Here is a 15557-nt window from a genome sequence, read left to right on the forward strand (position 1 = left end):
GAAGAGGCATAAATAACTAAGAGCGGAGATAATGACTCAGTCATAAAAGTTAACAAATTTATATCCTCAGAGCTACAGTTTTAATATTTTCTTGATCTCAGAAAGAATGTGAAATAGCAGAAAGTGAATGATTGCCTGGCCCACAGCATTCTGGTATAATCACAGCAATCTGAAGAATTCAAATAGATAGGGAAGAATTTCATGTGGAACAAATTATATAAAAGAAGAATCTTCAATGAAATGTCATTTTTGACTCATGTCATAGACTAAGTGCTTTGCAGGGAAGAGAGATGATCCATCTTGTGGGTGAGTTCGGCTCCGAGTGATTCTTCACATTTTTTGTCAATGCATACTTCAAGGGTTGAGGAAGTTAATCATTACATAAACCATATTTTGACGACTTTGCTGAAATTACCACCATTGGCATCAACCTAGAGGTGCTTTCTTATCCTGTGTGAACTGCAGAGCCACAGCTCATTTCAGATGGCCCAAAAAGCTGTCAGAAAGTGGCTTCTACTGACCTGTGCAACCGTGAACAAGCAGTGAGACTCTGGTATTCTGTTAACAATGTCCTCCTTGCTCACTTCAACGGTGACATTTTCAAAACAATCTTGCAAATTTGCAGCTTTGTACACTACTGTAACATGATAAACTGATTTCTCTACCTTCTCTACAGAGCAGAAATTTCTGTTAACAACTCATGCAAGTGAAACTGAATAGTAGTGCACACTTTGAAAACACATTCAAATTGTGTATTTCTCCACTTGTTCAATTTCTTTCCAAATAGAGTATCACTGATTTCTATGACCACACAATAGTTGGTTCTTGTTCTTGTTGATTCTCCTGGTTCTTGTTGATTCTTGTCGAAATTCTTGTTCTACTGCAGCTGTTCTATCAGTATACAGTATATTATAAAAAATTGCACTTTACAGTTAACAATTTCACCTGAAAAGTTACCTTACTTGTAAGTTATGGGACAGAAAGATGACAACTCAGACTAATAATGTTGTTACAGACAACCACAACACAGCTTTAGAGAAGAGGAGTTTTAGACACGTGGAATTTTTAGTAATTTCAGAAGAATCTTCATAAAGAATCTGAAATAATGCACTAACAACAATTGCAAGAACCTCATGATTAATTCACATGGTGGAAAGGTTCAGATTTTCTGTGAGAGAATCTGGAAGATCTGAGTGATAAGAAAAGTCATCAGATAAATCATCACCCACGTGGCCCAAGCGTAACACGTCTCTGCTAGAGCTTCAAACCCACTAGCACTGAACAGAAGTTTCCAGTGGTTGAACCCAGTCTCTTCAGTCGCTGAATGAGGATTCACTATCAGAACTCTCTTCTGCATTCCCATCATCTCCCCAGGCAGGCACAGGGGCATCCGGGGTCCTGCAGGCAACAGAAAGGTTCTGTGTGGTTAATCTGCGAGGCATCTGAGAACGCAAGTAGATTAGTACATTTTAATGCCTTTTACTGTAATTGCATGCGCTTTACAGCCACAGCATTTAACACCTGAACTGCTGAGAGCTCACACACACACACATGCACACAGTGCTTCTTCAGCTACCACTGAAAGATGAACACTAGAAACTGCAACTCACTGGACTTCCAAACTCTGCAGACATACGTTTGAAGGCATCCCTTTGGGGCTATCAGAAACAACGGCACAGCGCTAAGCAGCAGCAAACACTCAAATAGAGAGTTTAAAACACACAATAGTGATTAACTTTATTATTTATTTATTAATCTTCAGAGGTTCTATGGCTGAAAGGAACATGCTGTACACCATTAAGCAGTGTAAATAGTACATGAAAAAATAAGACAGGAAATGAACAATACTGCATCCAACTAAAACTTCAGGGATAATTTAGAGAAGCAAAAAAGAATTACTCAGAGTGGAATTTGGCTAGAACACTGGGTTAAATTTGACATGCAAGAGCAGCCATGGGATTTTTATTGACTATAAATGATCAAACCTCTTGTATCTAGTTTTGAAGAGAACATTTAAGATGGATCTGTAACACCATGTCAAAACTTCTGCTCACGGAGTCTACTGGGGATGAGGAAAAAGGAACCAAGGCACCCAAAGAATAATGAATACTGTTAGCTAAGAATCCTGGTTCTCCCTCCTAAGTTTTCCTCCCAAGTATGCCGCCAGTTTGACAATACAAGCAAATGGAGGGTGGTAAATTCAGAAACCAATGTACGAAACATGCACAGAATTATACTTGGGGAAGGGGAGGAGTGATCTTCATGAAAACTAGTTTCTTGTGTCACAGTTTACTGCTTTCTCTAGTAAAATGCCAAGTTTTAAACTGACTCAGTAATTATATTGTTAGTCCTGTTGACATTTATCTGTGCATTAGCCCTCTGTGTCATGCCAGAGAATTTCTTTTCCAACTTAAGATCTACTCATTGTATTCCCCCTGTTGGAAATCCCAAGATATATTTAAAGTGCTTAGAACTATAAAACAGTCTTTTCCCCCCCAATCCCTTGCCCACCTCCAAAATAAATTACGAAAGCTTTTGCCTTCTCATGCAAATAGCACTTCACAATATTATTCCTTGTTGTCATGGTAATGACAAAACAGAGGAGCTGTGCAAGGAGATGTGATCTGGAGAGACGACTCTCCTCTAATAAGGAATAAAATAAAAAATAAAAAATAAGATATCAATGCTGTAGTTCAGACAATCTCATGGAATTGTAGACAAGACAAGAGAGAAAGGATAAGAAAGAGACAATAAAAATAAATAAATTGGGAGTCAAAGAGAATAGTTTTCAATTTCTGTGAAAAGAGTACAAAAGGAAGCAGAAGGTAAAAAAGATAAACAGGTTATTTTATTCTTATCGGCTGTTAAGATCCATCCAGACATAAAGAAATAGCAGCATTTACACATAGCTGGGAGATACAGTGATTCAGTATATGACTATGCTTCAGTTTTCTGATATTTTTGCTTGTTTTTTAAAAGGAGTTAGTTCAGAATAAGCCTTTCCAAAATGTGAGAAGGCTTCACTGGGAAGGAGAAACAGTTTCTAAAAGATTAACAGATTTCCTAATACATTGACAGTTTCTGCAGAGGCTGCAAAAGTTTTTCAAGCAATTTAGTGGCTATTCTGTATGAGTGAATTTTACTATTTAATATTTCACTGTGATCAGTTTAACAGAATTTCTACAAAACAGGGCAGCATGATTAAAATGAATTTCAAGTGTGTAAGAAAATGCTTATGGCCACACAAGTTGCTTTGAAAACGAACATCTATTCTTCACTGGTATTCTTCACACTGGGTTACCTCAATCAACAGCCACAGTCCAGAGCTGTTGGCTTTACTTTTCTGTGCCAGTGTTGTCAGGTTGTACATGCTGGCTGCTAAGGGAATCTAGAAAAGAGGTTTGTTGTCTCTCCTGTAAGGGACATGTTATTCTTACTGGTGTTTAATGATGATAGTGAAATTTACCCTTTTTTCTACAGGGTCTTGTCCTGGGCTAGAAAATATTGAAAAGACAGCTCGTTGTTGAGACTGTTTCACTGCTCCTTTGGTAGTCATGACTCTCTCTATGAACTAAAAAATGCTAAAACAGCATTTATAAAAGAATTCAAAACCTGTTTTAATGCTTCTTATTTGGATTCACAACACTATAAACAAGTCTGTCTAATGAGTTTTTTTTTTCTTGCCAAGTTCTAAAACACGTGATTGCAGTCTCTCTCTTCTGCAACTTACAAGTTGAAAATATTACTTACTCAAGAAGATCTGGATTTAGCCCCTCAGAAATCATTTTGTTTCTTATTGCCATTACCGGAACACCCTGGGTAGGAGGAGGAAGAGTAATATAAGTCTACTGTACATGAACTAAATAAATTCCACAGGTTCTTTTAGACTTTCATACACAATTACACATGTGACTCTTCTGGAACAAGATGGGATGATAATTTCAGTGGCCCTGTATGAACCTAAAAGCAATAAATGATCAAGTTCAAACAAGCACATAGCAAGGCACAGACTGCAGAAACAATTCTGCTGCTGCTGCCGACTACAAGTTTAAGTGGCAGGGGAAGGAAAAATGGGAGAAACCTCTTAGGAAATGTCAAAGGCCCCTTTAGTCCATGTGATATTTATGGCTACACATCCAGAGAAAGTCGAGGGAAGGGAAACAGAAGAAGGTAGATACCTGCAACTCACATGCATGAACACAGTAAGCTGAAGCTATGAGAGTGGATGAGAAAAGAAGGCAGAGAACTGTTGTGTTGGAAAGATAAGAACTCAGATACACTGAAGATACAGATAAAGAGGCAGAAAAAAGGCAGGAACGGACATCAGTTAGGGCTCAAGGAGGATACTTTAAGTCAGTGCTAAAAATTGAAATCATTTTTAAAAAGGCAAACAGGACATGAGAACAGAAGCACAATTTACGTGATTCCTCTGAATAGAAGTGTTTGTACAGTCAGGCTTGAATCTTCTGTGACTTGTGTAGGGATTTTAGCCAGCTATGTACGTGTTAAGAAAAATTCCTTCCTCTCACTGCAAATACTTCCACAGCTTCTGCACTTTATTTTATTCAGCAACACCTAAACATCCTCACCCTGGACCGGATACCCAAGAACAGCTTGACCTACGTCGTCCTACAAGATCCATTCCAACAAACTACTACTATATTTCCACTAGAGTTGCTCAAAGACAACTTGTTACTTTGCCATCTTCCTTCACAGAGGATCAGAAACACCACCTGGACCACTGCATGCTGAGAGAGAAGGGAAAAAGAAGATCCAATTCCTAATCTCCAAAGGAGAGCTAGTGGTGGCCTAGGAAAGACTAGGAGATGCTTCAAAATGAACAGTAATGTGGAACTTTTGGCCAAGAACAAATATATTTGCTTGAAGCAAGTAAAACAGTGATACAAAAAGGCAGCCATGATTAATGTTCCAGAAAAGCCTGTGGTACTATTGAGAGTTGCAGCAGGCAACTGATGAAGTGAGAGCTAATCTAGATCTCTTTTTTTTTTTTTTTTCTCCTGTGGATATTTGCATTAAGAATCTCAACCAAGGCTTCTGCATGAAGACTTCAAAAAAAACCACAGGCATAGTTTTATCAATTAACATGGTAACAGGAATAGAAGCAAAAATCTTCCTCTGAAACAACTGTGAGGCATTAACTTACATTAAAGAATTTCTCAATAAGCCACCCCTAATGTACATTACAAAGTAGAAAGCATTTGCCTATTTCATGACTGCATTTAAAATAATCACTTCTTCTAGCATAGATTTGGAGTAACACCAGGGATTGTGAGTCCCTGTGAACCATTTTTTACTACCTGATTTTTTTCCACGCCTGGCAGTTTTTAGGGTTCCTCTCCCCAACCCAGCACTTAAAGCAAGCTGAGCTCAGGAGTCCCTGATGAAGTGCTTATGCATCAGTTCATATCAAGTGAAAACAGGACTGAGGTAGCTGACCAGGTGGAGCAGGACTCAGGCTTTGCTCTCAATGAAAGGGACGTCAGCGTGTGAATATTCTTCAAGATAGGTTAAAAATATATATAATTGATCAATATGCCAGTATGCAAAACACTACATTTATAAATTAAACAATAATCAAGTGTCTTTTACAGCTATTGAAGATCCACCGCGTTTGTCTCTGCCAAACTAAAAGTTCATAGTAATCCAGATCACTGCACCACAGCCCTGCTCCCAGCCTGGTCCCACTTGCTCAGGAGGTTGCAAGGCCCTGGAGAAGCCACAGGGCAAGGAGCAATCCTGTTTGAAAAGCAGTTTCAGCACTTTGTGGTGCTGAAAGAGGCCACATGATATTTTTACTTCATTCCATGCAAAGCGCAGATCAGTTTATGCTCATGATACATGAATACCATGGTACATCCAGTACTTTGTCAGTACTGTCAGTACTTTGGAGTACATGCAGTCACGTTTTAGGTTTAGAATCCAATAGAAGTATTTGTATTTTAAACGTGAATTTTATCTGACAACCTAGACTCTTCTTCTCTGTCAGAATAAATGCTCTGTCCATTCACTATAGCAAATTTATATTGCTTTTTAAGGTTTGAGTATTGTTTCTGTACATCTGAAAAATATGAATTTAGCAAACTCCATTAAAATGAGTTTGTTACTATTTCACAGAACAGAACTCAGTGTACACGAAGTATCTCTGCAGATTCCTAACTCTTAAATAATACAAATATTGTGGGCAATAAATGAGTAATTCCAACAAATCTTCAGCTAGAGGCTTAATTCAGGCAAAGGAATTACACTAACTCAAACACTCGATTGTCTGAGAAGATCACTTTGGCAAACACCATTAATGCACATTAACTTGTAGTACGTTAGCTTGACTTTCCTACCACACTGTTTACAACTGGCAGAGGAGTCACCAGAAACTGCCAGTAGAAAGGATAAATGTGGAAAGTGAGATCTCACTCCTTTAGCAGTCACCAAAAAAAAGTCCAAGTAATTAGACTAGCTCTTTCACATCCAATTTTAAGACTGGCCTTACATCAAAAAGCTAACATGGCGTTCTGCTCCCTGCCATTTCACTGTTACTAAGTTCTTCAAATAGTTTGCAATGAGCTGTCCATAAAGTGCCAATTTGTGATTCAAATGCAGAGAGAGGTCTGGAATATCATCCCAAATACCAGACACATCAATTTTAACAGTTTTTCTGAAGAGGGAATGAAACCAGGCAGTTAGTTTTAATACAAGCAACATTTTACCCAGATCTATGTGTTATTTGGATTTTTCAGAATTTTAACATATCTTCAGAAAAAAATCTCCAGTGATTAAGTGAAAATAAAGATTTTTTTAAAAAAAACTTCTGTTTTAACCTCACTTTTAATTTTGTACAGGTGAAAAAACAGCTTTTGAAAGATGTCCCCAGCAATCTCCAATTCATCTTTTCATCCTTTTGCTTGTTTTCACATCCTTGAATACTAAGATTATATTCATTTATTTCCTACTTATCTGTAGGAAAGCCAGCAAAGAGGAAAACACAAAAACTACATCATGAGTAACAAGGAACTAAAGGGGAACTAAGCAGGGAAGCAAAATCTTCTATGGGTATTAGGGAATCTACAGTACCAGTGATGCAGAATTTGCTCTGCGCTACGCTAGTAAAGTTTCACTTTGTGTCCTGCAGTAAAAACAAACTATAATATGTCCTCGTGGAGTGAATAATGATTTTGCCAGAATACACTTTTAAGAGCACCTTCTATGACTCCAGCTAGAATCAGGATGCCTTTATGCATCTCCAGAACCTCAGTCCACACATGTGTCGACAGCAAGTTGTAGAAAAGATCTTGCCTGAGGTTGTCCTGACTTCTTTACTAGCAGGTTTATAGGATTAGTGTTAAATCAAGGGAACATGCTCAAATCACTTCTAAGAGAAAATATCCTAGAAATGCTCTGATATTATTCTATCTTAAGGATTACAGATGCAATGTACTTGTCTTTCTGATATTTAGCATCAGAGAAGCGACTTACCACTTGTACCATTTTGAGGTATCTGGCATATCTTGGATCCTTTGCAACTGTTCTGATATTTTCTGTTACCACTTCTGTTTTCTGCAACCCTTCTTCAGGTACATTGTTCTGCTTTACACAAATAAAAGAATATGTTAATGGTTACAGAGCTTGTCTTAGACCACAATATTCTGATCTATAATGGTAATGTTATAGAATTCCAACATATAAAGAATATTAAAAACAAGTCTTTCATTACTGAATGGCTGTAAGTATGACTTTCTGCCTATTTTGTGTGTTCTACATACACAGTCAGTCATTGCAGGGATCAGACCTTCATTTTGATCACTTACAAAAAAAAAAAAAAAAAAAAAAAAAAAAAAAAGGACATTTTATGAACAAGGAGAAAACAAACTGAAAACATTCATTGTAACTAGCCTCTTTAGAATAACTATGCTAGGAACTTCAGTTTGTGCTAAAAGGCAGCACTCCAGAAGAACAATAAAAGAACTGCAACCAAGGGATGTGAAATACTATTTTCATGAATGATCTTCCCAGTTCCTCGATGTAACTCATGATCATACTTTGCTGTGATTTAACAAAGAAGGAATTGTTTACTGTAAGAATTGAATCAGTTCTCACTATTTAAGCTCCACAAAAGCACAAAAAGGCTTTAAAGCAAAAAGGGCAAGCCCAATTACCTATTAAAATCATTTCATTAATGAAAAATGCAGTATTAGAGGTTCAAAGTTGGCTTGGTTGCTCTCTCACTAGATTCACTTCTATCCATTTTAAATTGGATTAGAAATTTGACAGAAAGAATATATGTTCAACACACGCTTAAGTACATTTTTTATGTTTCACTACTTACTCCAGACTGAGGTGATACACTTGTCTGTTGATCTGTAGTAGCTTGTGTAACAGGACCATTTGTAACACTATTCATATTGACATTGGACACTTCATATTTGACATCTTCTAGGCCAGGAATAGAAGACAACTGAATGCATAAGACATCATTAAATAAACAATGAGCAAGCTGTAAGGATAGGTGCACAAGAATTCAGCTGTCTGCTGCTTACCATGTACTCCACAGCTAAGTTTCACACTGGTAATATTGTATTGCTTGGTAAATTCATCACTAGCTTGGTGTTTTGATTAATGGAAAGACAAAGATTTTTCTTGTGCAGATGGATTCTATAAGAACAAAACCAAATTTTTCCACCACAGCTTTCACTGCTAACAAAGTTACACTGCAGGAAAGGCTGTAACAGCTTCCCACCTTTTCATGCTATTACTTCTACAATGAAAGAAACCATAGCAAGAGCTCTATTAGTGAACAGACAGGTGACCGGTTAAAGATTTTGCAATTCTCTCTCCCTTTTTTTTTTTGTTTAGGAAAATGCTAAAACTGCAGATATTAAGTGCAATGGTTATTTATCCAAAGGCACTGCTATTTATCATAATTTTAAAGAATTTTGAAAGAAAGAAATCACTACTGATCACTCCTAATAATTTTGAGACAAATGTTAGTAACTGTTTACATTACTGCTGTATTTTTCCGCACAAAGATTTTAATGAACAGTTTCAAAAATTCCCCACTGCTGCTTGCAGAGAAACCAACAGAAACTGCTTTCAATATTAATGGAAGAAGGATTTAACAATGTGTTTTTTCTTTTAGCTAATTAAATAATAAAAGATGACTATAAATTACATCCTTTCATCCTTTTAGCTAAAGAACATACATTCTTCAGACACATTTGCATTAACTTAGATGTAATTTAAGTCACATTTCAAAATCAAAAGCTTTTTAAAGGGATCAAACTAGCAAATTATTCTGGAAGGAGCTAGTTGAAAAGTGCAGTAATACTTACAAAGATAATTTTGTTTTATACAGGGGATAAGAACTTCTTGCCAGAGCTTGCATGGCAAGTGCAACTTCATACTGCAACTTCGTAATATAAGTTGCGTATTTCAGTATCACAAAAGTTTCCTCCCTTTTCTTCTAAAAACACATATCAATAAACTCAACATAAATAAGTTGCCATGTATTCCAGCTGCCCTTTCATGATCCAAATGTTCCTTTCCAGCTCTATATGCCTAGCAGAGAAAAAAAGAACTTTTGTACTACATTCTTTCTGTTTCTTTCTTTCATATAAATTACACGTTCAAATATTATAAAATGTAAGCAGTCAGGCATGCAAAGTGAGTATTTGCCATCATAACTTTTTGTATTAGCTTTTTCTAATCTTTATGAAAACTTATTTCCTCAGTTCAGACTACTAAAAACTAGAAAGCTATCACTGCTTAAACACGAAGTCCGTACATTACAAACCTTTGCATCCAAAATGTTGAGTGTTGTTTCAATTTGTTGGATACGGAGAGAGAGAGCTGACAATTTCTAGGACAGAAAACAATTAAAACATGAAAACACTTCCCCAGTCCACTTGTACATATAAATACATAATTAAATAAAAAACCAAGATATTATTTTGAGCATTCAGATAAAAATGGTAGACAACTGTATTCTCACCGACAGTTACAAAAATAACTTTTTTCAAAGCTCTTTCTTTCCAAATGTGAAAGATGAAAACATGGGTAGGGTTTGTAACTGAATAAACACACATAGACAAAAGAAAGAACTGATAAAGAATACAGGCGCTGAATAAATATCATATATAGTCAAAACATAGTGAACAACAACAAACCAGAAGCTTTGTATCATAAAATCACAGAATATCATAGAATCATATACGCTCCATGCGCGTGTCACGTAAGTTTCATGAATGCTTTTTAGAAAATAATGCCATGTTTTTCTAAATTTCTCTATAAGAACTGTCACTCTTCCAACTAATCATTACCATACTCCACCAGACCCGTCCAAGTGAATTTGGCTAGCATGTTGGCTGGCAGATATGCGCCACTCTGACAGCTTTTTGGCACATTGGCAAAACTCTGCCTGGCTTATAAGCTGAACTTTAACACCCTAAGAAAATGGCAAGGCTGCCAACATGTTAGAGAAGTAAAAGGAGATTGACAAAATTTAAGCCTTTTTGGATGGCGCTCTGGCTTGTTTACAGATGTCTCTCTGTTCTCAAAGAGGAGTTTCTGAAAGGAGCTACATGCTCTGCATGTACTTGGGGAAGAGCAGGAAGCATGCACAAAAGACCGCTATATAATTTTACAGGTCTACTTTGACCACACAAGAGCCAAGGCATTTAGAGTTGAGAATGGTGTCAGCCTTAATTTTGAATTTCCTGACTTCTGTTGATTTACGCTGGGACCTTTGACATTCAAAACACTCCTGCACTTCATAAACACAAAAACTTTTCATGGAGTTTATAAAGCAACCATTTCACCCACTGGGTAACACCACATTTAGTTTAAGAAATTGTTTTACTAAGTACTTATTTATGCAGTTTAAAATATGGACTTTGACTTCACAGTGTTGCTCCATACTCAACATGGCTTTATATACAGCTACATTTAGGATTTTCAAAGCGCCCGTGTAATATTGACACGTGACAATTTAGTTTTGGTCAACTGTCAACATCATCATCAGGCAGTTATACACATATCTACTTAAACAAGTTAAAAATCCAGAAAAAGGTTTACTTTTTTCCTCTGAATCTCCATATGTTGACATGGCAGCCAAATTTTACACTAGGCATGGGCTGGCTCAAACCTTCTCTAACAAATAACAAAATTTCTCAGATTAAATGGCTTAATCTAAATGGAGATGAGAACTGCTGCTGCCTCGGGCTGTATAGCAGTCTTCGTCGAATAAACGAGCTAACAGTTACAAAGGGACCCTAATGATAAAAAGGTTAAGCCTCAAGTCACACAAGAAACCAAGATTTCTACCAGGGATGACACTGTAGGCCTGTTCTGTGACCAGTTCTAGTACTGTCAGTCAGGTATGTTCTCTTTGACATTGAATTCACCATAAAAAAAACTTATCAGCATTTACTAGTTTTACTTTTATCTTTTTGAGAAAACATGAAAAATCACCTGCCTCATGTTCCAAGCTAATAACTTGTCAAAAATATCCTTTTTTTCACATGAGTATCTGTTACATTGGGAGTTTGACATATCATCCTTTCAGAAAAAAGGCAAACATTTGCTAGAAAATTTTGATGTGCATCCCAGATAAGACAACTTTTAAAACAGATACAGCATAGGAATAGAGCAGTTGAATATATTCATAAATCGAGCTGCTCAGAAAAAAAAAAAAATCCATGTATCAAAAGTCTGAAGATTGTGCCAAATACAAAAGTTTAAGGAAATAAGTTGTCAGTCTGGTACAACAATGGATAATTTGGGGGGGAAAAAAAATCTACCTTATGTCTTTATTCAAGAGATACTCTGAACAGACAGCCAAACACACCAAACTGAATGGTTCTCATTTCTAGAATTTGCTTTTTCATGTATAGAAATTGACAGAGGGGAAACACTAAACATACCTCTTCACAAACAGTAGAAAATCGGTTGAGAAACTGCACCGTGTGAACTACAAACTGGTTTAGAAATGCTACAGTTCTTTTCTGCTGAATAGCAGGAACCTGCATTAAACAATATAAGAAAATTTGATTATACATAGGTGTCATTTCCAGACTGAAAAATTCTTTCAAAAATGCAAAATTTTGTAAGAAAGTATTTTAGAAGTAAGCACTAAATGGGCTTGTTATGAGCTCAAATATATATATAAATATACGTATGTATATTCATAGCTCATTGATATAGAAAGCCTTTTTCACTAAAAATCTTACTAACATCATACTTGAAAAGTAGCAGGCCACATGGAAAAGGGAACATCCACACAGCTAAAGGACAGCTACCTTATGGAGGAAAACGCTTTTAAAGGAAGTTGGTGAAATCCTTGAGAATCTGCATTAAAACTAAAGGAAAAAAAAGAGGGGGGAGGGGGGAAACAGGTGAGAATCTCTCCTTCTGAAGCTTAAGGAGGAAAAAGAAAACTTGGCCATTAACACAGGTATTCAGTTACTGTTATCAACAGACCATAACCAGAAATAGGGACCACTAAAATCTGTGTCTCTCTTTACTACCTTGGCTTTTATTTTCAAGGCAAGATTCTCCTAAAGCTAGACCAGAGCGTCGCTCCTCCAGGCGAGCCTTTCACGCGCACCTGCTTTTCAGCCTAACAGGGAGAGGCTCCTTGGCCCCAAAAAATAAATAAATAAAGTAATTAATTAAAAATGTGCAAAAAACGGCAGTTCAGCGCGCGCCTCCGGCTTCCGCCTCCCTGCGGGGCCCCCACCCCTCAGGGCAGCTCCTCCTTGTGCCTCGCCGTCACTGAAACTTGCTGCTTGCTGCTGCTCGTCCTCGCGCGGCCGCGGCCGCCGCGTACCTTGGCGAGGTCGATGCCGGAGCCCACGATGGGCAGCCCGTCCTCGTCCATGGCCGCCGCCGCGCCGCCCCCGCCCGGAAACCAGCGCGCCCCAGGCGTGCGCATGGGCGGCCGCGCCGCCGCAGTGCACCATGGGAAGTGTAGTCCCAGCGGGCCGCCATGGCTGCCGCTGCCGGCCCGGCCGTTCCGTGTATGAGCTGATAGTGCCATTAAAGTGCTGATAGTGTCATTAAAGTGCTGATAGTGTCATTAAAGTGCTGATAGTGTCGTTAAAGTGCCGCCAGTGCCCTGACAGGGTGTTGTGCTGGCAGCGAGGCTGCTCATTAAGCCTGGCTGACTGCTGCCTTCGGGGATTTTGTAGTAACGGGTATCCTGGGAGCGCAGTGAACCCAGGGAAGGTAGAAGGTAGAGTTTCCCCTAACAACAGGGAAATAACGGCTGGGGAAGTGTATAAATAGTTAACACGGGGTTTGATAATTATGAGAATTTAGAGAAAATTCGTAACAACGTTATAGCAATAGGCATCACAGAATGAGCAGGAAAATAATATCAGTAATAATACATAAAGAATATTAAAGCAGGTAATTTACTAAAGAAAAGTTCATCACCACCCAGCACTGCTAGTATTTCCCAAGTACGCCTTTGATGCGGATGTATAGAGGCCTCCTGTGCTGGCACACAGTGACATTTGGTTTTGTTCAGCAGTGCCTACTGCTGCTTTCCTTTTGCTCTCATGTTTAGGTTATAAGAAGGTCTATTCTCTTTCTCCCCACTAAAGAAACATGGCGATGGAAAGAGGGAAAGAGGGAATGGTAGGTAGATTTCCAAGTGCTCACCCCAAAGAAATCCCTAGCTGTAGAACAACTAACCTATTTTTCTTGTCTTTGAGGAGCTGCTCATGCTCTTTTCCACTGTTGCTGGTTTCAGAGCACTAGTCAGACCATTTACAGGTGGGTCGCTCAGGGTTGTGTATTCTCCAATAAGGGGATTCCCCCACAGTCTGCCTGAAGAGCAGAGCAAAGGGAGGGGAGAGACTGAGGGGGCCCTGAATGAGTGGGACAAAAGAGCAGATGCCAAGAGTTGGGGGCCTTTACAATAAGGGAAATAAGGGAGCTCCCCCACATTCTTCAGGAAGGGGGACAGAGGAGTCAGGTGACCTTAGGTGAGAACAGATGGAGGGACGCAGGAGTTTGGTATAGGCGGGCCGGGAAGGCTGTAACTTCCCAGTACCTTGGCCAGTGGGGAAAGGAGAGGGTGTTAGGAAACTAAGATAAAAGAGGGGCTGTGTCCTCCAGCAATTTGAGAGACCCCACAGAGATGTGCCCAGTGGACTCTCCCTTTATTTGAATACAGTTTTAGGACTCCTCTGTCTCCTTTTTGGACATTCAGTTCTTGACAGTGAGATTTTTCCGCACAGTCCCAACATGACGGTGACTTTAGTCTCTTTGGCTTTATCTGAAAGGCTTTTCCACCTCCCTGTGACCCCTCATGGCCAGCTTGGCACTCAGTTTACCATTTACCAGCTCTAGTTCTTGGTGAACCCTCCCTGAGATTATTCAAATTGCCTTCCAAGCAGACATCTAACCTTGGAGGAGTGAGTTTTCTGCTTGGGTGATGAGTTGAATCAAACCAGAGATTCTGCCATCTCATGCAGCATCTCATGCCCTTGGCATTTCAGAAGAATAGCAACAGAAAGAGACATTTTCTTTTTACTAGATGCACATCTTATCTGTGATGTTAAAAAATAAACTGAAATAGCTATTTGGCTTTCTGAAACACTTTGGTAGTCATAGAAAAACCTTAGGAAGGGGAACTGATCTTCTGGCTCTGTTAACTGCTTCTGTCATCTGTGGTTTTAAGATTTTTAATTTGGTATGTACATTTCTGCACAGTTATATACAAGAGATTGTGAACTGAGCAGAAAGAACATTTGCCCCCTACCTTGTATTAAATAAAGTGGTTTCTGCATCATCATCAGGTCTTCCATGAGCTAAGCTGTCTATATTCTTTGGGAATGATCAGCCAGCTGGTTATGAGCAGAGAAGAAAAGTCTTTAAACATTTTTGGACACTGCCTCCTGAAGAGTCAGGAATGGCAATTACAGATAGATCGTACATTTAATCCTGTGGTTGTTTAAGTACGAACGAAGGATGAGAAATTACTTTTAAATCCCCAAACACATGGCTGCAAATACTGGCAGTTTTAAGCAAACCCCAGCTCCAGCAGTACAGGCAGACTGAGGCTATTCCTTCCATGAAAACCGTCATTGACTCTCAGAGTTTATTCCCAAATTAGACAAAAATGGCTAATCCAGAAAAGAAGCTAAGCTTTGGAGGGTTCATTGTGAGCACAGACTTCTCAGTCCTGACTCTGGGCTATGTTTTGGGAGTTTAAGCTAAGCAACTAAACCTGTTAAAAAAAGGTTTTATACTAGGTGAGTAATCTGTGGTTTGAGTGATAAAACAAACAGCTCAGTCTTTTAATTGAAAACTTTAATTCATTTATATTCCAGTGTCCTACTGGATGACAAGACAAATCAGGATGATTTGCGGTCCTGGGTTATTTTTAGCAGCTGTGTCTCCAAATAGAGCATAGTGAAATAAATGACTTGTGGAAACTTCTCTCGGCTGCCTATAAATGCTGGTAAATCTAATAAAAACATTTACATTTAGAGCAATTAAGAATCTACCATGGTCTGAGGCTGTCAGTAGGAAGCTTC

At 38.5% G+C, this 15557-nt stretch overlaps 1 protein-coding gene across 2 annotated transcripts; it reads right to left on the bottom strand.

The window, feature by feature from the left end:
- Positions 1-1157: 1157 nt before the first annotated feature.
- Positions 1158-12891, bottom strand: WASHC3 (WASH complex subunit 3). Of its 2 annotated transcripts, none has more exons than XM_010225908.2 (7): positions 12839-12891; positions 11934-12032; positions 9806-9871; positions 8342-8470; positions 7492-7599; positions 3751-3815; positions 1158-1398 (listed from the first exon to the last, which is right to left on the bottom strand). In XM_010225908.2, exons 1-7 carry the CDS (start codon positions 12887-12889, stop codon positions 1314-1316), a joined length of 603 nt encoding a protein of 200 aa, XP_010224210.1. In that variant the 5' UTR covers positions 12890-12891; the 3' UTR covers positions 1158-1313. The 2 variants fall into 2 exon arrangements, with proteins under 2 accessions (XP_010224210.1, XP_010224209.1); XM_010225907.2 differs by having other exon boundaries at positions 7492-7602.
- Positions 12892-15557: the final 2666 nt, after the last annotated feature.

This window comes from Tinamus guttatus, unplaced genomic scaffold (assembly GCF_059628265.1).
Source record: "Tinamus guttatus ecotype Peru unplaced genomic scaffold, ASM5962826v1 Tinamus_guttatus_pri_ptg000125l, whole genome shotgun sequence".
NCBI lineage: Eukaryota > Metazoa > Chordata > Aves > Tinamiformes > Tinamidae > Tinamus > Tinamus guttatus.

What these genes read in the sequence shown, in the direction of transcription:
- WASHC3 (XM_010225907.2), bottom strand. Translation starts at nt 12,889, where the DNA reads ATGGACGAGGACGGGCTGCCCATCGTGGGCTCCGGCATCGACCTCGCC. An exon ending in CCGGCATCGACCTCGCCAAG is followed by an intron (nt 12,033 to 12,838) that starts GTACGCGGCGGC and finishes TGTTTAATGCAG; the next exon opens with GTTCCTGCTATTCAGCAGAA. An exon ending in TTTCTACTGTTTGTGAAGAG is followed by an intron (nt 9,872 to 11,933) that starts GTATGTTTAGTG and finishes TTTCTGTCCTAG; the next exon opens with AAATTGTCAGCTCTCTCTCT.